Source organism: Equus quagga, chromosome 3 (genome assembly GCF_021613505.1).
Source record: "Equus quagga isolate Etosha38 chromosome 3, UCLA_HA_Equagga_1.0, whole genome shotgun sequence".
Taxonomy (NCBI): Eukaryota; Metazoa; Chordata; class Mammalia; order Perissodactyla; family Equidae; genus Equus; species Equus quagga.
The window spans coordinates 155401468-155426135 of record NC_060269.1 but is presented as its reverse complement, the minus strand read 5'-3'; the positions used below and the strand labels follow the sequence as shown (position 1 = coordinate 155426135).

The 24668-nt window shown below is 52.1% G+C and overlaps 1 protein-coding gene across 3 annotated transcripts in view; it reads left to right on the top strand.

Moving 5' to 3' along the window:
• Positions 1-24668, top strand: part of PCGF3 (polycomb group ring finger 3) — a 66709-nt gene that overhangs the window by 5870 nt on the left and 36171 nt on the right. The window contains exons 2-6 of one of the 3 annotated variants that reach the window (XM_046656514.1): positions 1584-1782; positions 14948-14988; positions 15314-15463; positions 21127-21244; positions 22776-22872. In XM_046656514.1, the coding sequence (XP_046512470.1) occupies positions 21136-21244; positions 22776-22872 (206 nt within the window). In that variant the 5' untranslated portion in view covers positions 1584-1782; positions 14948-14988; positions 15314-15463; positions 21127-21135. The remainder of the gene's footprint in view (positions 1-1583; positions 1783-14947; positions 14989-15313; positions 15464-21126; positions 21245-22775; positions 22873-24668) is intronic. The other 2 variants (XM_046656515.1, XM_046656513.1) reach the window with 2 other exon arrangements.

The window sequence follows — 24668 nt, the reverse complement described above, 5'->3', positions numbered from 1 at the left end:
TCAGCTGCCACATCTCCCAGTTCTCTGCAGGGCCTGGCTTTCCGAGGTGCTCAAGAAGGAGGAGCTAAGAGCCAGTCTTCATGACGCTTTTCGTGCCCTGTTCTGAAAGCGCGTCAGCTCATCGATTCTTAAAGCCCCCAGGACCTCTCAGGTCGCCCCGCCTGCCCACCAAGGAAGCGCGGCCAGGGCAGGCGCAGCTAGCAGCGAGGAGGGGAAGGGCCACCCCTTCCTCGTTTTTTATTTCAAGTGATTTCGTTTTACTTTTTTACCCAAGTTTCTATTTGGGAGAAGCTGAAGGAATTATACACTGAACACCTTATCCCCTTCTCCCAATTCAGCAGTTATTTATGCGTTGCCATATTTGCTTTATCTCTTTTTCTAAGTACATATTTATTGTCACTGAATCACTTGAGAGTAGCTGCACATAGCCTGCCCCGTTCCTCCGTAATTCAGAGCATGCAGGTCTGAGGGTAGGATGGCCTGCACGCACCGGCAGTATCCCCATCACACCTGACAAGTGGGCACTGGTTCACACGCCAGCTCACTTCCTGTCCATTTTCAGATCTCCCAGTTGTCCCAAGAATGTCGTTTTCCCTTAACCAGACTCCTGGAATGGCACTAGGGGTCATATCTCTCCTGAACCAGACCCAGTGGGTGCTCGGTGTGGCACTGGGGGTTATTCCCTCCTGAAACAGACCCAGCAGGTTCCTGGTGTGGCACTAGGGGCCATTCCCTCCTGAAACAACTGGTGGGTGCCTGATGTGGCACCGGGGGTCATCTCCCTCCTGAACCAGACCTGGTAGGTGCCCAGCGTGGCACTGGGGGTCATTCCCTCCTGAACCAGACCTTGTGGGTGCCCAGCATGGCACTGGGGGTCATTCCCTCTTGAACCAGACCTGACAGGTTCCTGGCGTGGCACTGGAGGTCATGTCCCTCCTGAAACAGACCCAGCAGTTCCCAGCATGGCACTGCGGGTCACGTCTTCTTAGTATCTTTTCATTTCAGGCTCCCCACTTTCCCCCCACAGCATCGACTTTTCTCAGCCATCTGCCACATCTCGACTTTTCTGATTCTTTACTATGGTGTCGTCCACCTTGTCTGTTCCCTGCATCCTCAGGAGACTAAAGGGAGTGTGAGAGGGGCTGGTCAGGCTTACATTTGGGAGATTGCTTTGTGCTGCGGCATCCGGGACTTGCCATCACATTGTGGCACTCCTCGGGTTGGTGCTGCTGCCGCCCTCTTGTGCCGGTTCCAGGGCCTGCGTGCTGGGCCGAGTCTGCCAGGGCCTGCAGAGCATCAGGAGAGGCCTGGAGTCCCAGCACAGGAGCCCAGGGTCCGCATGGCTCTGTCCTGGCATTTCAGCCTCTCCCATGAGAGGGCAATCCATCGGGCCCCTCTGTTCTGTGTCTGGCCTGGAGGGGGGCCTTGGGCCCTTTCATCGTTTCTCACAGGCACACAGGCGCGAGTCCTATCAGAGTCAGCTTTGATGCTCTTAGCAGACTGTATAGATTTAGTGGGTAGAAAGTTTTAAATTGTTCATGGAAATATGACTTTTGCTGTCAGATAACATTTCCTTTCCATAGAGTTGCTGCGTTTCTCACCGTAGAGATGGGAATGGCTAGAGACAGTTCATTTTCCCCGACCTTGCGTTAAAGGCAGCTGGTGAAGAAGACTGACGTCAGAAATCAGAAGAGGCATGTCTTAGTCAGCTCGGCTGCTGTAACAAAATGTCAAGACGGGGTGGTTTAACGACACAGTCCGTCCTGGAGGCTGAAATCCAAGGTGAAGGTGCCGGTCGATTTGTTTCCTGAGCAGGTGCCACTTCCTGGCCTTCAAGGGCCACCGTCTCACTGTGTGCTCACGTGGCAGACCTTGAGAGGAAGCTGTCTGCTTTGAGGGCACTAATCCTGTCGTGGGGCTCCAGCCTCATGAATCTGAAGGCCCCATATTTAGAGATGGGCATCAGGGCTTCAACACATGAATTTTGGGGGCACAATGTAGTACATACCAAGGGGCTCCAACTTCTGCCACTTGTTTTTTAACCGTATTTAATCCCTCGAATTGGGAAGTAGTTGCCTAATGAAAATGTTTCCAGAGTTGGTGGCCACTCTGTTTTACAGGCTTGGGAAGCTGCCCCTTTCTTCTGCTAGTAATTTCCATTTCTCTAAATACTGTTTCATTCGTTTTCCATTGCTGCATAACAAATTACCACAAACTTAGTGGCTTCAAAGGACACCCACTTAGTCACAGTTCCACGGGTCAGAAGTCTGGCACAGTGTGGCTGGCTCTCTACTCAGCACCTCAGAGGCTGAAATCAACATGTGGGCCAGGCTGCAGCTCGACTGGGTCTCAGGTCTTCTTCCAAGCTCACTGGCTGTTAGTAGGATCCACTTGCTGGGGATTGCCCTCAGCTCCTGGAGGCCCTGCTTTTCCCCGGGGCTGTGGGCAGTTGACGTAGCATGTTGCTTTCTGCCAGGCCAGCAGGACACATCCCACTGACCTACTCTTGTCACCAGCTGGAGAAAACTCTGCTTTCAATGGCCATGCGATTTGGGCAAGGCACTGGATACTCTCCCTATTTTAAGGGCCGAATCAGCCGATTTGGGACTTTAATTACATCTTCAAAAACCCCTTTGCAGCCAGTACCTAGGGTAGTAAGGCTAGAGGTGGAGCCCAGAATCTTGGCGCCATCTCAGAATTCTGCCTACCATAGTCTGCCCTCTGGCCTCCCAAAATTTATATTCCCCGCAAATGCAAACACACTTGTTCCTCCCTTCCAGGTCTCCCCAGACCCTCATCCGTCGTAGCATCAGCTCAGAGTCCTGAGTTTTGTCCCTGGGTCCTCTGATGGGTGTGATCCACTCACTGCAGCTCCTGGGCACCTGTGAACCTGGGGAGACTGGTTGCTCTCCCAGCACCCCAGGGCTGCAGGACAGATGAAGGACAGCAGGTGTAGCTGTTCTGGTTCACAAGGGGCAGGGGAGGTAACAGGCCTGGGTCAGTGCAGTTCACCTGCATTAGGGGATTCCCCAGCCACGTCTTGGAGGGGGTGTCAAGCTCGGGGTGACACACTGGCTGTCAGCTTTTCCCTCTGGGCTGTTGGTTCCACCTTGAGTCCGCCTTTTTCATGAATGGGGGCGTGTGTCTCTGGCCGAGCAGCTTCATTAGCTGGCCCCCTTCTGGTAGAACTTGGGGTCCAACAGCCCCCTTCACTGCAGGTGCTTCATGCTTCTCCAAGGCTGAACCTGCGTTGACAGCCGATGTGATGATGTGAATAGAATCTCTTATACAGCTGAGTTTGAATCTTGCCTTCTCTTTTCCATACATTGCCTGACCATACTGTCTCCTGTTGTGAATTCCCAAGGGTCAAGTCTGAACCCCGTGCTCTCCTGGGCCCTCCGTCCTCGTCCCCCTGTCTCATCTGGTTGCCTCGTTCTCCGGGCTGGCTGGCTGCACAGTGGTCGTGCTGGGCTTACTGGCTCCCTCTCCCCATCTGTTGGGTGCCTGCTGCTCCTGCCCCTCCCTCTGCTGGGCCACCTCCCCCTCTAGGTCACAGTCCAGACAGCTGTTGGAACCGGCTTTCCCTGGTCACTGTCAGAAGCCCCTCCACTCGTCCTCTTCTTTTTTTTTTTTTTTTGAGGAAGATTAGCCCTGAGCTAACTGCTGCCAATCCTCCTCTTTTTGCTGAGGAAGACTGGCCCTGAGCTAACATCCATGCTCATCTTCCTCTACTTTATATGTGGGACGCCCACCACAGCATGGCTTGATGAGCGGTGCCGTGTCGGCACCTGGGATCCGAACCAGCGAACCCCAGGCCACAGAAGTGGAACGTGTCCACTTAACCGCTGCACCACCGGGCCGGCCCCAACTCGTCCTCTTCTTGATCTGCTTTCTTCAATGCATTCGTCAGTCTTTGCTGATGAGTTTGTCCTTCATCACCAGTGGGAACGGGAGCCCCATGGGCACGTGACGACCTCTGGTAACATGTGAGCACACTTGCTGGCACACAAAGGTGCACTGCAGGCATTTGTGAAGTGGGCACGCTTCCTGAGACCTGGAGATGCTGTGGCTTCTGTTCATACTTGGTTATAGTTTGGCTGGATATAGAATTCTACGTTCAAGTCATTTTTCCTCAGAGCTTTGAAAGAATTGCTCCTTTGACTTGTAGAGTCCAGTGTTTCTGATGAAAGGTCTGGTGCCCCGGGTCCCCACTCTGTTGTGGGGTCTCCTGCCCCGGAACCCTTAGGGTCCTCTCTTGTACCCTTGGTGTCTGGAGATTCCGATCCATGGTCAAATGTGGGTCATTTTCACTCACTGTGCTTGGCACTGGGGCCCTTCCAGTCTGATGATTCTTCCAGCTGGGGAAATACTCGAATTATTTTTTTCCAAAAAATGAAATATTGCCCACAAACGAGCATAGAGATTGATACAACGAGCACCTTGTACCAGGCAAGAAATGAAATAGTAAAGTATACTTGAAAGCTCCTTCTCTGTTTTCTGTTTTTTCTGAAGCACCTGTTAGTTGGCTGTCAGATCTTTTCTCTCATATTTCCTGTGTTTTTCTACTCTTTAGGAAGATTTTCTCAACTTTATCCTATGGCCCTTCCATTGAATTTTTAATACTGCCAGTCACATGGCTGACACTGTAGTGTAGGGAGATGGGTGGTAACAAAATCGTAAGTAAATGATAAGTCCCAGGGTGATGGCTTTTAGTCCTGGTGTGTGTGTATGTGTGTACATGTGTGCATGCGTGCATATGTGTGCACGTAATTTTAAACAAGGTGGTCTCTGAAGGCTGAGGAGGCGACATTTGAGAAAAAGCTTGATGGAGGTGAGGGAGGAGCCATGTGGCCTTCTAAGAGAGAATGTTCCAGCCAAAAGTACAGTAAGTGGAAGAGCCACAGGCAGAAGTGCACCTAAGATGTTCTAGAACTAGCAGGTTGTCCGCCGTGCCCGTAATGGAGCGAGGGAGATGGCTTGGGGCCTCCTGGGCCACTGGAATACTTTGGCTTTCCCCGAGCCTTCGGAGGATGTTGCACCACGGAGCCATCTGCTCAGGCTCGTGTTTTCACGGGATCCCTGGGAGCTGTGTTAGAGGTAAGTGGGGCCCAGTGTAGCAGGAGCCCCATTGCAGGTAAGCAGGGCCCGGTGTGGCGGGAGCCCCATTGCGGGTAAGCGGGGCCCGGTGTGGCGGGAGCCCTGTTGCGGGTAAGCGGGGCCCGGTGTGGCGGGAGCCCCGTTGCAGGTAAGCAGGGCCCGGTGTGGTGGGAGCGAGTGGTGCTGCTTGGCCAGCACAGTAGAGGGGTGTAGGTGGGAGGGGTATAGTCGACCCGACTGTGTACACATGGGTGAGCGGTGAGCGAGAAGCAGGGATGACACCAGGCACTTGGGCTGCTGGTCACTGAGGTGAGGAAAGAGCCAGTGTGGGTGGGAAGCTCAGATTAAACTTGGAGCTGTGGAAATGCCTGGCCATCCAGGTGGAGTGTGGGTAGTTGGCGTCTCGTTTTGGGTTCAGGGCATGTTGAGCTGGAGGAATACGAATGTACACGTGGAGGTGGGCAGCTGCTGAGATGAGACTGGAAGTGAGTGTTGGCATGCTCTGGGCCATGTGGACTTTGCCTGCGAGCGGTCTGGTTGTGGTAGATGTCACTGATGTGGACCATGATGCTGCGCGAGAAGTGCCTGGGGTCCCACCATGGTGACTGTGTCTCAGGTCTCTAAGTTACACCCAAATATTTGTACAAATACATAATTTAGGAAATGAAAATTGGGAATCAGCTCAACCATGGAGATGGCCATCGGTCTTTGCCATATCAGTGAGTGGGTGTTTCTTTGCTCATTCAACAAGTACTAACATCACATTGTGTGCTCCTCGGACACCCGATGATGGAGGAGGAATGGCTCTGGGTGTAGGGCCACATGGTCAGCAACTGAGCTAGACAGTGGGCTGTGGTGTCCCTGGGTTGGGGTGAGACCCTGAGCAGAGGTGGGGAGGTGAGGACGAGGCAGGAGGGCCTCTGAGCACTGCGCTCTACATAGCTGGGCAGTGAGCAGGGAGCACCCCATGGCCCTCCATGGAGCTAAGACCAGTGTGACCTGGGGGTGGGTAGCTGGGAGATGAAGCCCAGCCCATGGGCCAGAGCAGGCAGGAGTGGGTTGCTGGGGGCATCAGGGCCCAGTCAGGGGAGGAGGTAGTGCAGGGATCCTCACTGCCTTGTGAGTCCTGAACCCTTTTGAGAATCTAAAGTCAAAGCATGTTATGCTATTTCATCATTATTATTACTTATTTTTAGAGCTTTCATGGAGATATACAGCCGTATAGAAATACACTTAAAGTTTCCTTTTCTCTTATAGTCTTGACCTGATTTCAGTATCCCAGCAGGAGCGTTTGTGATATGGTTCTGTTTATCTTGACAAGGTTGCGACCAGTCCTTGGCATTTGGCCGTGAGCAGAGCCCTGGCGGGTCTGTCTTTCCTCCAGGCTCGCTCACAGATGTGGCGATACTGGCAGAGTGCATTTGCTCAGCAGCTCTCCGAACCCCACCATGTGCCGGGCGCCACTGTAGGTGCTGGCCTTCCCTGGTGAGCGGGCCCAGACAGTGGTCAGCAGGTCTGAGAGTGAGTTGGCAGGTGCTGGGTGCCACAGGGAGGAGCCGGGGGCTGGGGGCAGGGCTGTGTGGTCAGCTGGGCCGTAGAGGAAGGACCACAGTGGACCAGACAGAAAAGTAGGGCTCTTCTTGCAGTGGGTGCCAGGGACTCAGAAGTGACCCAGCTCCTCCAGTCAGTCAGCGGGAGAGAAGGAGAAGCCAATCAGATGGGCAGAGAGGTGGGCACACGGGATGTGGAGGCGGCTTCCCCCGGCCTGATTCAAGGAGGAGTGCTCAGGAACATACATGTCCAAGATCGCAGCAGACTGGTTTGTGACAAGAGTGCACTGGGCAAGGGGCAGAGTTCAGCAGTTTGGTGACTTCTGTGTGAAAATAAATGAGAACAGGTGTTTCAGTGTATTGCATGAAGGCAGAAGTGTCTGTGGTGGATTCAACAGGGTTTACTTGCTGAGCACTGGGCCTGAGGTGGGTGCTCTGCTGGACAGGGTCTCCAGTGATGAGGACTCAGCCTCCACCCTGCTGGGGGTAGGCTGGGCACAACACACTGAAGATAATGACGGCACGGAGGACAGGACCGCAGCCGGCTTCAGGCCAGGGGTTGGGGTGGCCTGTCCAGGAGGCTCAGGGTCTTTTTGATGGCTGCCCAGGAGCCGGACCCCCACCCTGAGGATAGAGAGCCAGGCTGGTGGGGAACGGCACACACAGAGCTGAGAGGTGGGCAGTGCCAAGGGCAGTGGAGACGATGTGGGCAAGCACTGATGTGGACGAGCCCTGACGTGGAGAGGTGCTGATGGGGATGAGCCCAGACCAGATGGACACCAGTGTGGACAGGGCTGGAGCATGGAGAGGGGCATGGCTCCCTGGGCGTCAGGGCCGCTTCAGAGATCTCACTTAGGAGGGACAGGTCTGATTTGCTTCTCTGTGTGTTGCTCAGACTTGACCGTGGAGAATCAGTGGCGAGAGTGGGCATGGGGAGGCCTGTCCTGGATGGATCCGCTGTCCAGACAGGAGACATGGCATTGTCCAGGGACTAGCCATGCACACGGAAGGCCGACGGAGGACGTGGCTTGGAGGAGGAAGAAGGGAGGGAGGAGTGCCCCTGTGGGGCAGCTGGAGCTTGGACTTGGCCAGGGGTGGGAAGCAGGTGGGCATTTTCTTAAAAAGTTGTCATATAACCATTGTGGGCGTTTACTCCAGAGCATCTGCCCACGCAAAGACATGGCCACAGATGTCACAGCAGCCTTATTGCTAACAGCCCCAAAGGAAACAACCCAGATGTCCATCTACTGGTGAGTGGCCGGCAAAGTTACAGTGGACACTGCTCAGAATAAAAAGAATGAGCTAGTCGTACATCTAACAACATGGGCAAATCTCAAAACAGTTACATGAGTGCCAGGAGCACATACTGTGTGATCCCATATACACAACATCCAGAAAACACGAATTCAGTGCAGTCAGCCGGGCCAGATGAGGGGGGGCAGAGGTCCTTTCTCGATGGTGGTAGTCGTTCCCAGGGTGAATGTCAGAGCTTACCAAGTTGTCCCTTTAAAATATGTGCAGTTTATTATTTGTCAAATGTCCTCAGTAAAGCAGTTTAATAAAGGCTACAGGATGTTATGAACAATTTTGTGCCAGTAAATTTGATGACCATTTTCTAGAAAAACACAACTTAGCAAAACTAATTCTGAAATAAGTAGGAAACTAAGATGCTTGTAAGATATGGTTGACAAAAGAAAGCAGGACTCCCAGGGGCTTGCCTGGTGGGGCAGGTACAAGTACTTTCTCCTGGGGGGGGGTTCCTGGGCAGCGGCGCCCGCACCTGAGGCAGGCGGACTGAGGAGGGTTCAGGCTGCAGGGAGCCGAGCAGGAGAGTGGGGCCCAGCCTCAGGAGGGCACTTCTAGGAGGGCCCGCAGGTCACAGAGCCAGCTCTGTGTGCTTGTCTCTGGGGAAGGACGCACGCCACGCCGTGGTGACACAGACAGCTGTGGCCGGAATCTGAGACCCGGAACATGGAGCCCAGTTGCCGTGTGTGTCGATGTGGGAAGATGCCAGGGTGGTTCATTAGTTACGAGAACCGTGTTGCAGAGCAGCATGTGTGATCCGAGGATGGTGTCTTAGTAAAAACGAGGGTGTGTGTGTGTGTGTTGGAAGCATTTAAGGGTCTTCCCACAGAGGGAGCACACCATCACGCTAAGAACAGCAGTTAGCTTTGGGTGATCAGGATTGTAGAAGTTTTTCCTTAATATCATTCTTTACTTTCCAAATTGTGTTTAATAAATGTGTGTATTACTCTCACACTGCAAAACAAACCCACTGTACTTGTGTAAAGGACAGTAATGGATGATGTAGGTGTAACACGGGGTGGAGGGGTAGGGAAGTACCCACTGAACAGAGCTTGCGGGAGCCAGAGTGGGGAGCACTCCAGGCGGTGAGTGCATGGTGGAGTGGCCTGTGTAGAACTTTGGCCCAGGAGAACTGTTGGTGGCCAAGGAGGCTGTTTGTGGCTGGTCTGTTTGTGGCTGTTGTGGAGGTGAGTGGGCAGGAAAGCAGGGCCTCTTCACACAGGTGCGAGGGCCCCTGGGGTCTCAGCTGTGCCTGCAAGGTGTGGTGGAGTGACACTCACCCATGCCCTTCCGGAAGACTCTGGCGTGCGTGCAGAGCAGTTGCCGGGGCCGGTCTCTATGGAGGGCTGCATCTCATCCCTGCGGGGGCCACAGGGGGGAGATGCAGGGCCAGATCTGAGGGGCCGCGGGGGACCTTGGAGATTGGTGATGTTGGCAACGTCCTCGTCGCTGGGGTCTTGTCGGGAGCCGTCTTGTAGAGTGGGGGATGGAGGATGGGCGGAGGAGCATGGAAGGGTCATGGGGGTCCTGTCTGGCCAGCTAGTGGTGGTTCATCTTCAGTGAGAGGAAGGAGGCTCTCAAGCAAGAACAGCTTGCTGGAAAGGCCAGAGCCCTGTGAGGAGTGGGGTCCAGAGCGGGGCTCATCAGCCCAGGCACACAGAGAATCGGGGTGTGTAAGCTCCCAGGGAAGAGGGCACAGGGCCCCCTGGAAAGTGGGTGCTGTGTGAGTGCAGGGCCCCTGGGAAACATGGGCACCGGCAGTGCCCCGGTCACTCTTCACGAGGTGAAGGGTTGGGCAGGCTGCACAGAAGATCCACAGAGCGGAGACCCCAGGGGCCAGCGGGAAGTGGGTGTGTGGCAGGCTCCAGGATCTGAGAGCAATGCCAGGAGAGCACGGGGCAAGGGGTGAGGAGAGGGATTTGGTCAGGGTGCGGTTTAGAGCCTAACATCCCAGGTGTGGAGCATGTGTGGTGGAGACGGCTGGAAGCACTCTCATGCTCACCACTACAGTGTATTTCAGCAAAAGGACCCAGCAGACTCAGCAGAGGACAAGACGTGCGACGAGGTCTAGGAACTGGGCACAACTTCCGCAATTCTTTTGATTCCCAACCTCAGCTCGTCAGCAGGGACGGGATGCTCCCAGCACCCAGGGTTTGTCAGGGGCTGGTCACGGTGGCTCCCCTGCTTGTCGCGCTCCAGATTCCAGAAGGAAAGCAGCCTCCCACATAACCATGCTGTACGTTGTTGGCACATGTTTGGGCCCAGCGGGCCGCTCTCAGCATTTGATGCAGGGAACTATCCCCAGCCAGGTTCCCATGCACCAGCTGAGGGCCAACCTTGCTGGCCTCTTGCAGGACGAATCTCAGTTGTTGGCCAGGCAGGAGGGGGATTCAGTCCTTCGGCCACACTGGCCGCCATGCTGGGCTGCATGGAGGGATGGCTGGTGTCTAGGGTGATGGGGCCAGAGAGTGGAGCCCCCGTGCCTCTGGTCTGACTTGGGGAATGGACTGCTAAGCTGTGCAAGGTCTGGAACTGTCTAAAATGTTCCATTATTTTTTAGTTTTATATTTTTTATTAGAAATTATTCTTTCAGTGTTGATAAAACCGAAATTTTTGTTTATACATGTACATAGTTACGTACAGTGAAAAATCACCCTGGACAGTTTGGCAGCCGTTCTGTGGCGCTGAGTCACTTTGGTTAGCTTTGAAACTTGATTGGCTGTGTCAGGACAGACACGGATCTGACACAGGCGGTAATTTTCATTGTGGCTACCAGGTGACCACCAGAAAGCTTCCACTATTGTAGGCCGCGTAAGAGTATATCTTTGCAGTTTATTTTAGTAAGGACAGCATCTTATCAAATTCAGCTTCAGTCGCTTTCAGCTTTGAGGCTGCATCAGATGTAGGACTGAGCAAGGCCTTCGTTGTCATTGGTGCAGGACCAAGTTCCATTTATGGTACATTTATTTTCCAATTTTAAAATTTCACTTAAATTTCTGCAAATTAGGAAATTATGATAAATTAAGACTTGGTGAGAAGGTGTCAGTGCACCTTGGGAGCGTAAATGTCAGGTCGGGAAGAGAGTCCCCTCCCCGAGGCTGCGTCGAAGGTGGAACCTCCACTCTGACTGGCCAGCATGCCTGTCCACCCGCGTCTGTGCCCAGACAGGAGGACAAGGGTTGGGGGTGCTGCGACTGCCGGGGTCATCAGTGACCGGGCGCTCTTCCCTCAGCACGAGGTCAGGGTGGAGCTGCATTTGCCTGCTCCTCACAAGCGTTTCTCCATGTGAACGTGTCACTCACTCCTGTCAGTGGATACGTGGGGTGTGTCCTGTTTGGGGCTGTTTGAAGCAGCATGCTAGAAACACTCACCTGTGTGTGCAAGAATTTCTGTAGGGCGTGCACCTGGGCATGGAATTGCACAGTGGACGGTACATCCAGCAGTCGCCAGGTGATGCCAAACTGCTTGCTGAGGAGGTTGGACTCCCCTCGCACCCCTACTCTGTGTGGCTGGGCTTAATTTTTGCCAGTACAAGGGGCCTTCATTTGCATTTCCCAGGTTACTAAAGAAGTTGAACGTTTTAAAATATGCTTATTTGAGTTTTCTCTTTGGTGAAGTACCTGTTATTTTTATCATCTGGAGCAGGGGTTGGCAGACTTTTTCTGTAAAGGACCAGACAGCAAATAACTTAGCTTTGTGGGCCACATGGTGTCAAAACGCCTCACTTCCAAAGCAGTCACAGTCGACACAGGTGAGCAGCTGCCTGGCCCACTCAAACAGCTCACAGAGTGGGCTGGCCGTGCCCCGTCTGGACCGGAGTCTCGGGCTGGGTGTTGTCTCCCACCCTGGCTGTCCACCTCTTGTCTCGCGATAATCCAGCACGCTGAGTGGTCCTTAAGGAAGTGGATCTTGTGGGTCCCCCCATGTGTGGCTGATGCTTCTTGCTGTGTCTTATCTTTTCCTCACTGAGGTCATGACACTGTCTCCCTGGCATCTTCTCAAGGGCTAAAGTTGTGCCTTTCACTTTTGGTCTCCATCCACCTGGAACTGATTATTTGGGGTGAAGATAGGGGAGATGCCTGGTACAAGGTAGGAGTTTGGTTTTTTTTTTTCCCCACAGTTTCACCGCTAGCAGTGATGTTCATTGTAGGGTTTTGCTTTTAAAGGACACTTTCTGTGGAAGTGCAGTCCACACACGCTGAAGTTTGCCAGTTTTATGGTACAGTTGGTGTCTTGGCGAGTCTGTCTAGTCATGTGACCATGCCCCAGTCCTGACCCAGAGCCCTCCTGTCCCCTCAGGCTTCCCTCGGGCACCTCATGGCCAGTCCCTGCCGCTGGCCCAGCCTGTGGGCACCCTGAGCTGCCCCTTCTAGAACTGTGTCAGGAGACACTCTCTGCACAGTCTCTGTCTGCTTCTGTCCTCGCAGCACAGAACTCCGTCTGTCTGCTTCAGTCGCTGAGAAGCACCCACTGCGTGGACGGGCCCCCTCCGTCTCCTGGCACCTGTTGGTGGGTGCTGCTTCCACTGTGGGTGTTAGGAGTAAGCATTTAGGCGTCGACCTCTGAGGGGGTGTTTGCATCAGTGTCTCTTTTAAGTAGAGAACTTTCAGTAGGTTAAAGACATTTCCTTCTATTCTTAGTTGGCTAAGGGTTTTCTTTCCAATCGTGAATGGATAATGAATTTTGTCCAATGATTTCTGTGCATCTTCAGGAAGATCTGATCATTCTTCTCCTTTTACCTTTTGTCATATGTCACATTTATTCCTTACGTTAAGCCCTCTTATATTCCAGGAATAAACCTGGTTTGTCCACCACCCTTCTCCTTTTTTTTTTTGTTAAAGATTTTGTTTTTCCCTTTTCTCCCAAAGCCCCCTGGTACCTAGTTGTGTATTTTTAGTTGTGGGTCCTTCTAGTTGTGGCATGTGGAATGCCGCCTTAGCGTGACCTGATGAGTGGTGCCATGTCCACGCCCAGGACTCGAACTGGTGAAACCTTGGGCCGCTGCAGCAGAGTGCCAACTTGACTACTCGGCTATGGGGCCGGCCCCAACCCTTCTTCTTTTCATGCCCTGCTGGGTGTGGTGACTCCTGTGTTCACGTTGTTGCACTCGTGTCCACTGGTGAGCGTGGTCTGTGATGTCCCCCCAGCTCTGGCCTGGTGTGTGTGTTCTGTGCGCTTCCTGGAACCAGGGACCCGGAGTGGGCTCGTGTGAGGTGGGGTGGCCCTTGAGCTTTGGTAGGACCATCTCGAGATTCCGGGCCTGTGGTTTGCTTGGATGACTGAGTCGGTTCTTAGTGTTAGAGAACTTTCTGGGTTTTCTCTTTGTACTTGCCTCATTTCTGGTGAGTTATTTTTCTGGGAATTTATCAATTTTATATAAATATTCAACTTTAATGCCATAAAGTTGTTCATAATGTCTATCACTGCTCACGTCATCTTCTCAATGAAATATTCACTGACAATCTGTTTTCCCCGCCGGCCCTGCCCTTGTCCCCTCCTCACACGCTAGACGGCTGGCCCGTGTGCCGCGTTTATGGTGGTTGCTCTCCATTTGTCGTTAGAACGCTGCTCTCAGGGTTTGGGTCTCGTTGTTTACTGACGTCTAAGAACTCACGTTAGGAGTCTTTAGCCGTGTAACTAGCCACAGTCTACACTAAGTGAAATTAAAGACCCTGAAGGATTCCCGAGTCACACTTGCCAGATTGCTCCAAGGGCTCAGCGGCCACCTGTGGACTGTCTGCTTCATCACGGAAGGTTCTGGACTAGAGCCCTGCTTCATTCTCTTCCTCTTTGTTCTCTTGTAAGTGCCTCAGACACACTTGTTATTCTTCCTAAATAACTCACTCCCTCCTTCCCTTCCCTTTTTCCTTTTTCTGTAGAAGTTAATTGAGCTTCAAAGAGTAGTTAATAAAAACTGCAGTTTTGGAAAAGCTTGATGAGCAGACATGACATAATTGGATATGATGTGCGCCTCAGGAAGTACTTACAGGCCCGTTGTTCCCGGAGGTGTTTAACCACTGTTGCTGCCCCAAGGTGTTCGCGTGGCGCTTGGGGCCCTGGCACTCTCCCCAGTTTGGCTGCAGCTTCGCATCCCCCTCCAGGAGGGAGCAGGCTAGCAAGCTCGGCCTGCCCGTTCCCACCTGAAGGGCGGGAGAGGAGGGCTTCAAGCAGGGACAGGCAAGCAGGGAGGCCCATCGAGGTCCTGAGCAGACTCAGGCTGAGTCTTGCACGTGGCACGGGGGTCACTAGCCCTACCACCCTGAGACCCGTAGGCTGGGAAACAGACCCACTGCTGGCCACCTTGGAGCTCTGAGTGACTCCTCTCCCAGAGCAGAAGCCTGAGTCTCGCAGAGGCCTCTGTGCCTACCCGATTCACCCTGTCCTGTCTGCTGCCCCATGGCTAGCCTTCTGCTCTCCTTCTCCCCTCACCCCTCACCCACGCTCACCACCACCCCTCACCTGCACTCCCACCTAGCCCCTCACCTATGCTCCCACCTCACCCCTCACCTGCGCTCACCCCTCAGCACGCTCACCCCTTACCTGTGCTCACACGTACTCCTCATCTCTGCTCACCCCTCACCTGTGCTAGCCCCTTGCCCTTCACCTGCATTCACCCTTCATTTGTGCTCACCGCACCCCTCACTTGCCCTCACCCCTCGCCTGTGCTCACCCCACCCTCACTTGCCCTCACCCCTTACCTGCGCACACTCCTCAGTGCGCTCACCCCTTACCTGTGCTCGCACATGCTCCTCATCTCTGCTCACCCCTCACCTGTGCTAGCCCCTTGCCCTTCACCTGTGCGCACCTGGCTCCTGCCTAGTGAGGCCCTGAGGCCCCACATGAGCCTCACACAGGCCACCTCCCTAGTCCCCAACATAAATACTGTGCTTGTGTGGTCATCTATCTCCCACCAGAGCTCCGTGTTCTTGTTTCCTCTGTGGCGCCATGTGGATGGCACATGTGGGTGACACCTCCCCTGTCTTGTGTCTCCACAGGTTTCAAAATGTAGCTGAGGTTTCCACGCCGCCATGTACAGGTAAATGCAGTGTAAAGGTTTTTTTCTTTTTTCAGTGCATGTGAATTGGTTAAATTTACTTTGAATTATGCTTTGTGAATATATTGTAGCTATAGAAGAAATCAATTCCTTATAACTCCTTTGAAATGCAGTCTCTGACGGCTCTGGAGCAGATTAGGGCACAATTATTTATATATATTTAGGTTTTCTCTTGATTATTTCTAATTGACTCTGCTGTTCACTACATGGGACTCATCTAAAAATTCTAGTAAGACCTAATTACAGGACTGTGTGCATCACGCATAAATGACGTAAAGTGGAATAACTGGTGCCGTTTCTGTGCTAGAAGATGGACAGAGAGCAGGGGCAGAAGGGAGGCGCAAAAGTGCAAGGCCAGCGTGCAGAGTGAAGCCACCAACCCAGAGAAGAGCCTCCACACAGTAGCTTGAAGCGCTGATGCAAAGGCTGAAGGGGGAGCAGAAGACACCAAGAGGAGGTGAGTGACCGGGGCGTCTCGGTAGCCACGACGTGGGGGGTCACAGGGTTTGCACGGCTGTGTTCACTGTCACCGCCGAAGGTTCCTGGTGCTTCTGGTCCTCTGTCTGCTTCCTGTGAAGCGTCTGTGAGACAGACTGGGGAGGAGGGCGCCTCGGGCTTTGCTGGCAGTTGCAGTTTTCAGAGGGCTCAGGACAGAAAGCCTGTCCAGTGTCCAGTGCCAATGTCCAGTGCTGTGCAGGGCTACTGAGCACAGGAGCCCCAGGGATACGACTCTGCCACAGTGTTGGTGACAGTGGGCACTTGTCCTTCCTGCGTACCCCTCCTCATGTGCCTGAGGACAGGAGGGTGGCTGGCCATGGGGGTCCAGTGTTGAGGTCCTAGCATGGGCAGAACTGGCAGTCTGGGCCAGGGGGACAGGCCAGTCTTGTCTCCAAATATGAGTGGTCAATGGACTGAGGCCCCCTTTTCTAGGCGGGTCTGGGCCAGCCCACAGCCAGGCACTGTGCTCCGGCAGCCTGTCTCTCCGTATTTCCTTGTCTTTTATGACCCTAATGGTGTTGAAAAGTGACCTGCCTCACAGGGCTTGTCTGGTGTTTCCTGGGAGTGAGACTGGGTGTGCCCTTTTGGCGGCAGTCCTTTGCAGTGTGATGCCAGGAGGCATACATGTTGTCCTTCTGGTCCCTGCCTGGGTGTCACCTGGTCGCTCAGTAAGTGATGTCTGAGAGGTTTCTCTACCCTGAGGTCCACTCTCCCTTTGTGGCTGAGACGTGTCTGGTTGGGGGACACTCTGAGACTTTATGAATCTTCTCTTCCTCAGCTGAGTCTCAGTGCTCTTTAGCATCCGTTGATGATTCTGAGTAAGTCTCCCTGCAGGTCTTGTCGTGGATAATGGTTTTCTACCTGGAGCGTTCCTGCCACGTTTGTCAGCTCACGTTCTTCTGTAAGGAAGAGTGTTTCTTGTTTGTCTGTCTGTCTTGGTGTGGTCTCGTGGGCTTTGGTGTTATTCTGCTGATTATAATATGATTCCATCTATTAGCCTGATGACAGTCACTAAGTATCATGATGCTCTACTTGTCCGTGGTGGGGCCAGTGGAGCTTCTGAGCACAGTGGGCCCTCCAGGTTCTGTTTCTTGCCCAGCCCTGGGTCAGCCCCTTTTCCAGGCACCCCTGCTTGCTCATGGACAGTGGTGTGTACACCAGATCCTGGGGCTACCAAGGAGCAGGCGCTCCCAGCAGACAGAGCTGAGAAAAGGGTGTCAGTCCACACTCACATGCACATACACATCTATGTCTATAGACCTACCTACCCACTAAACATGAGTTCACACTGACACTGATGCCAGCAAAGGAGACTCAGACCCTGCTCATGAGGAAGGAGACGCAGATGCTGATTCCTGCAAAGGAGACGCAGACCCTGATTCACACAAGGGAGACACAGACCCCACACAGGAGACACAGTCCCTGATTCCCACTAAGGAGATGCAGGCCTTGATTCCCGCAGAGGAGACGCAGACCCTGATTCCCACACATGAGACGCAGACCCTGATTCTCACAAGGGAGACGCAGACCCTGATTCCCACACATGAGACGCAGACCCTGATTCCCACAGAGGAGACGCAGACCCTGATTCCTGCAGAGGAGACGCAGACCCTGATTCCCATAGAGGAGACGCAGACCCTGATTCCCATAGAGGAGACGCGGGCCCTGATTCCCACAGAGGAGACGCAGACCCTGATTCCCACAGGGGAGACGCAGGCCCTGATTCCCACAGAGGAGACGCAGGCCCTGATTCTCACAAGGGAGACGCAGACCCTGATTGCCGCAGAGGAGACGCGGGAGACGCAGACCCTGATTGCCGCAGAGGAGACGCAGACCCTGATTCCCACAGAGGAGACGTGGGCCCTGATTCCCGCAGAGGAGACGTGGGCCCTGATTCCCGCTGAGGGGCCAGATGCCTGTCTGTGCCAGTGAGCTTTTAGAGTTTGTTTTGGCTGTAGTTTTGGTTTGGTGATTCAGTTATTTCGTGGTTGGGAAGACGTTTTATTGCTGAGTGTCTTACTATGTGATAAGCATACTTGCACGTTGCTGAGCACATCCTCAAATTCTTAGTGGCCAGTGTGTAAACAGCTGCTCAGTAGAGGACTGAGGACACAGCTGCAGCCCTTGGTGAGGGCCAGCGAGTGGACATCACACCCTGGGCTTCAGCAGCTCACAGGAGGATGTTTCCAAGTTGCTGCTCTCAGGTTTTCTGCTCTGCTCTGCTTGGGAATGATTCTAGGGTTTCTCTTCTCTTAGGTTATCTCCTTTAATTTCCTGCTCCATAAGGCGGTGCTGGGCCCTTCTTTGCTGAGATAGATCCCAGAAGGTCAGAGTTACCTGGCTGGGCACCTCAGCGCAAGCACTTTGTGAAGATGTGCAGACCCACGTGGGCTCAGGGCTTGTGCGGCTTTGTCACCTGAGATTGTTCCCTGTGGAGTTAGCTAGCTGGCCCCTTTGGCCTAAGGAGCCTGTTAGAATGTTCCACCGAGTTCCATTTCATCTTTCCTAAAATACTAGTGACAGCAGTGACCCCCCGCCCCCGCATAGACACACCTCGCTGTGAGGGAGGTGGGAGGGGTCATCTCTGACGGGGACCATGTGGCAGCTCACGCCTGCTGTTAAGGGGAGGAGGAGAGATTTGGGTGAGCAGCCAGCAGTGTCTGCTTCATATCTTACTTCCTACGAGAACTTGGGAGTGTTTTGCTGGTTTGGAGGTGCACTTCGCTTTTGCACATGAGTTTAGTCTGGTGGTCTTGACGAATGCATTAGTTCGCTCTGATAGTTCCTTGATTCTGATGGGTTTCAGTGTGGGTGACGATTTGGTCTCCTGATTGCCCCTCCCCTCCAGGTCCTGCGCTTCCTCGTCTGCCGTGAAGCCCTGGCCGGCCCCAACCCCATGCTGCGGTGGCAGGCACGGCTGGCGTTCTTGCCCTCGTACCTCTTCCAGATGGAAGTGCTGAAGTCCTCCGAGTGGGTTGCTTTCCCTTGTTTCAGTAGCCCTGAATAGTGAGTGTCCTTGCCCGCCACCTGTGAGCCGTATTCACTGTGGCCACTATCTGGCTGGCCATCTCTGCCCACACTTGCTGTGCGGCCAGCCACCTTGGGTGACGCCGTCGGCCCCTTTCTGCCTTGGACTCTGGCGTCCTGGAGAGTCTGTTTCCGGTCTCGGTGCCACTTCTGTCGGAAGGCCTGCTTTGAGAGCCTTCACCTGGTGGGTGTTCATGGGAGGCCTGGTTTCTGTGGCGTGTGTGCTGGTTTCCTGCTGCTCCTGCAACCGATGACCACGGACTTCATGGCTAAAGCCACATAAATGCGTTATCAGACGTTCTGAGGGTCAGACTCCAAAATGGGCCTCACAGGGCTGAAGTTGAGGTGTTGGCAGGGCCGGCTCCTTCTGGAGGGTTAGGGTAGGAGCCATCACTTCTCTTTTCTGGTTTGAGGCAGTTTCGCCAGAAGCATCTTTGCCACATTTTCACTGTGTAACTAATTGGCTGCATGCAGTTTTGCCACAAAAGATGAAATAACTGATTGAGGGTTTTGTCATTGTCGTTTCATTTCTCCATTGATGAAGTTCTCGCAGTTACTCCCATCTTAATATGATGTGAATCTTGGCCCTCACAGTGGTCTGTGTGGTGACAAGTGGATATGGCGGTGCTGGTGGTCTGAAATTGGTACATTTCTTCCAGTCAGCGACGTCATTGATGACTTTGTCCGGCTGCCAGATGACGAGGATCTGCCCCAAGACTTGGTTTCTGGTTTGAAGCACACTCCATTGGAGAAAGCGGGCCCAGGGCCTCCTCTTTGAGGGTGCAGAGTTGAACCCACGTTTTCTGTAGAACAGAGACAAGTGCTACTAGGTACAATCCACGCGTACAAATAAAATCAGTTCCTTGTACAGTGTTGCCGTGGGTCTGCATATCCACGTTTTAAATGTATCCCAGTATTTTGTATTTTGCTACTGAGTCTTTTTTTGTGCCTCATTTTTCATGTTTCAGTCTGTACTTTTTAGTTAATGTCCCTCTTTTGTTTTTCGTGATTTTCTCTTTTATGGCAAAACAGGCTTACTACCAGTTATTTATGCAGCAGAATGCTTGCAGCAAAACCACTGGACATGGTCTTTTCCATCTTCTAGGGGCGCCCACATCCTTGGCTCGTGACCTCACCTTCAGGCCAGCAGTGCATCTCCCATCTCTCGCTGGCTCTGACCCTCCTGCCTGCCCCTTATAGAGACCCGATGATGACAGGGTAATCCGGGTACTCCGGGACCATCTCCTATCTCAGGGACCTTTTGCCATGTGAGGTGACACAGGTTTTGAGGTCGGCTGTGGACATCTTCAGGAGCTGTCTTTCCTCTGGGCACAGCATTGTATTAGGCTCAGGAGATACGACGACAAAACCCTGAGCTTGTGGAGCCTGGGTTCTAGTAGGAGAGGCAGTTAAAGCTGCATCAGTTCTGAAAGAGACAGAGCAGGAGCAGGCAGCCCCGCCCAGAGGCGGAGACAGTGTGTGGCATCCTGGTGCAGACGTTTGGACTTTGATAGTGCCGTGCTGTGTGCTCACCAGCGTCCCATAGGATAAGAGAGAGGGTAATGGAGGCCTTGATGCTCCCATGCCTCTCCATCGGAGCCAGGAGCTCTGTGTGCCTCCAGTTCTGGCCTGAGCTTTGCTGGGCCAAGAGGCTACTGAGGCTCGGGGTGGGCAGGGTCCTGGGGGGCTGCTTGGATTTCCCTTGAACAGGGCAGAGGGGAGGGGAGGAGGGTCTGGAGCCTCTGCCGGTTGAATAATGATATCTCTTCACCAGTGCTTGGTGGTGGTTTTCTGTGTTTTGCCATTTTAAACAATTTCAGTGAACATCTTTTGAACTTGCCTGGTTGTTAAGATAAATTTCTAGAAATGGAACTGCTTGTGTTCAGTGTGGCACATGGTGGCTGGCAGCCCCCTGGCTGCCTACTTCCTCAGGCCTTGTTGGTACTGGAGCTGGACTTCCCCATCTTTTCCGATGTCAGAACGACGCCTGCTTTGGTCTGCGAGTCTTGGCGTATCCGTGGGTTGAGCACCATTATGTATCTTATCAGCCATCCATTTCTCCTTGTTGAGGCTTCGTCAGGGACTTTGTTCCTGGTTCAGGTTCGCCTAGGGCCACTGGGGCCTTCAGGGAGCCAGTGGACCTCACCTGCTCACCTGTGGGCACTCCTCTCGGCAGCTTCATGGAGGAGCCAGAAACTCCAGCAGACCCCTTAGCTTCCTGCCCCAGACCCAGCGCGGCCATCACCCCTGCTGCCAGGTCTGCATTCCAGGCCTGCCTTCTCCCCCTGGCCTCTCCTCCTCCAGCTTTACACACCTCCCTCACCAGCTCGCCTCTGCTCAGTCCTGAGCAGGAGGAGAGGGTCGGGTGGCTCAGAACGGGGACAGTGCCGTGGGTGGTTAAGGGGCAGCAGCAGCATGTCGAGCTCACAGAATACATGACTTGGACCTGGCCTGGGTGTGGTGCCAGCCTCCACCCTCATGGTGAGCTCTCCTGTGGCAGGGATATACTATAACTGATTTTTGCTGAATCTGAACCTTTGATGAAACACATCAGAGTATTTCAAATGTTAATTAATGTGTGTTTTTCTCTTGTAGAAGCCAAAGATGTTGACCAGAAAGATTAAACTCTGGGACATAAATGCCCACATCACCTGCCGCCTGTGCAGTGGATATCTCATCGACGCGACCACAGTGACCGAGTGTCTGCACACGTGTACGTGTGGGATGTTCTAGAATGTGGCCTTTGACAGCTGTGTGTGTGTATGTGGTGACCGAGTGTGCATGCGTGTATGTGCAGGATGTTCTAGAACGTGACCTCTGACAGCTCTGTGTGTGTGGTGACCGAGTGTCTGCATACGTTTACGTTCAGGATGTTCTAGAACGTGGCCTTTGACAGCTCTGTGTGTGTGTGTGTGTGGTGACCGAGTGTGCATACGTTTACATTCAGGATATTCCGAACGTGACCTCTGACAGTTTTTGATCATGTGCTCTTTTGCCAAAAACTGTTAGCTGAAGCACAGAGCAGGACACAGGAACAGGAATAAAGATCATCTTGAAGATAAATCGGAAAGATCATTTCAAGTTAAAAATACTGTGGGTAACTTCAGTAGAGATATCATTTAAGAAAGCTGAATACAGGAAAAACTTAGTTATTTCTATATAAGAGCTAAACTGGTGACTGTGGTATGACAGAATATTCATTTCTACTTGGCAAAAATGCTTCTTTTTAAAATTTCTGAATGAATTTCTTACACTTTTTAGACAGGAATCTGGTGGTCTGCTCCTCAAGGCTGATAAGCCTGTGTTTTGATTTCTAGAAGGCTAGAGTTGAACTTTTTTCTTTTTTAAGCACCACCTCAATCTACAGGGAGATAGCATTGTTTGCCTTGGCACTTAGTTATCGTGTGAGGATGGTGGAGAATGCCAGTGAGAAGTGTGCCTGTTGATTGCTGAGGAGCACATTCTTTAGATGGGATCTTTAAAGTAAAATGATTACCTCTAACACAAATGATTTTTTTTTTTTTTTTTTGAGGAAGATTAGCTCTGAGCTAACATCTGCTGACAATCCCCCTCATTTTGCTGAGCAAGGCTGGCCCTGAGCTAGCAACCGTGCCCATCTTCCTCTACTTTATATGTGGGATGCCTACCATAGCATGGCTTGCCAAGCAGTGCCACGTCCACACCCGGGATCTGAACCGGTGAACCCCAGGCCGCCGAAGCAGAATGTGCGCACTTAACTGCTGCACCACTGGGCCGACCTCTAACACAAATGATTTTTTATCTCTATTTTTCACTTTAGAAAATAAAATATTTGCCAATTTTGATAGAACTTTTGTTTTAAAGTTAATTGTATTTTTAGATTTCAGCGGACATACTTTTATGTTATTTTCATTGAATTTTATTTGATTTTGTTGCACAAAGAAAATTTTGTGATCCTTTAGGCTAACTTATAAAAATTTTAACTCTTGGCTTCTGTGGTGACATTTGGACGAGACACTGAAAGTGTGTCCTGCTGATTTCTCAGCTCTTGACCTCCAGACAGCTTCTCCTTGCTTGGGTTTCTCTTCCCTTATTCCTGAGCCTCAAGGCGATCAGTGAGGCAGTTGCCTGAGCAGTTGTCTGTTGTTTTCTTGAGTACCCACAGGGTGGGTGTCTGCTGCGGCCTGAATGTGTGCCGAGCCTGACGGAATGTCAGCACCTTGATTCTGGGGTGGTTTTCTGACATGAATGTGCTTTGCCAACAGTCTGTCGGAGTTGCCTGGTCAAGTATCTGGAGGAGAATAACACCTGCCCCACATGTAGGATTGTCATCCACCAGAGCCACCCGCTGCAGTACATCGGGTAAGTGCATCCACACCAGTCCCCAACGTCATATCTGTGGTCCTCGACTTTGTCAGTGGCTTGTCTGGGCTGAGGGCCCCCGTGACCACACGCAGTGGCCCTGCCCCCCACATCAGACAGGAGTGCCAGGCTGTTCCTGCCTGTTCCAGCAGTATTTGCTCCCATTGAACCGCTTGAGAAACCTCAGGACCCAGCTGGATTTCACTAGTTTTACACTGAAGTGACTACAGTTTCCTCTGAAGGCAGCCCCTGGAGCTGCCTTTCTGCCCAGGAATGAATGGGCCGGGGCACTGTTGCTCCTTGCCTGTGGCATGAATCTTGCTCCCCGTGGCCAGGGCTCTCCTGCCCTGTGCTGCCTGCTTGGGTCTCATGGAGACTGGACCCCCTCCAAGGCTGTGCCATTTCTGAGGGAGGGTCAGGAGGAATTGACACAGCCCTGACCTGGGGGTCAGGCCAAGGAAGGCAGGAGGTGCTGGCATGCGGCTCTTAGGCCGATTTATGTGACTTCCAGATTTGGGGCCATTCTAAAGGAAGTGAAGTGCTCCCCACATCACATGAGAGGAGCAGAATGGGTCTGCAGACAAGTTTTGAAGGAAGAGAGGCATATTTGTGTGTTCACTCCTTAAAGTATGAAATACATTGTGCACACAGAAGAGTTTAAAAATATGTGAACATTATGGGATACAGCAAAAGCTGAATTAAGAAGGAAATTCGTTGCAATACAGGCACACCTTAACAAACAAGAAAAATCCCAAATAAGCAATCTCAAATTACCCCTAACTGAATTAGAGAAAGAAGAAAAAACAAAGCCAAAGTCAGCAGAAGGAGAGAAATAATAAAAATCAGAGTAGAAATAAATGCTATTGAAACAAAAAAGGCAATAGAAAGGATCAATGAAACAAAGAGCTGGTTCTTTGAGAAGATAAATAAAATTGACAAACCCCTAGCCAGGCTTACAAAGAAAAGAAGAGAGAATGCTCAAATAAACAAAATCAGAAATGAAAGAGGATAAATAAAAACAGACTCCACAGAAATACAACGGATTATAAGAGAATACTATGGAAAACTGTATGCAAACAAAATGGATAACCTAGAGGAAATGGATAAATTCTTGGACTCCTACAATCTCCCAAAGCTTAGTCAAGAAGCAGACAATTTGAACAGACCAATCACAAGGAAAGAGATTGAAACAGCAATCAAAAGCATCCCAAAGAATAAAACCCCAGGACCAGATGGCTTTCCTGGGGAATTCTACCAAACTTTGAGAGAGGATTTACTACCTATCCTTTTCAAGCTATTCCAAAGAATTAGGGAGGATGGAACACTTCCTAACCCATTCCACAAGGCCAACATCACACTAATGCCAAAGCCTGACAAGGACAGCACAAAAAAGGGGAACTACAGGCCAATATCACTGATGAACATAGATGCAAAAATTCTAAACAAAATTTTGGCAACCCAAATTCAGCAATTCATCAAAAGGACCATACATCGTGATCAAGTGGGATTCATATCAGGGACAGAGGGATAGTTCAACATCCACAAATCAATCAACGTGATACACCACATCAACAAACTGAGGAATAAAAACCACATGATCATCTCAATAGATGCAGAGAAAGCCCTTGACAAGATCCAACAGCCATTTATGATAAAAACTCTGAACAAATGGGGATAGAAGGAAATTATCTTAACATAATAAAGGCCATATATGACAAACCCACAGCCAACATCATACTCAGTGGGCAAAAACTGAGTGCCGTCCCCCTGAGAACAGGAATGAGACAAGGATGCCC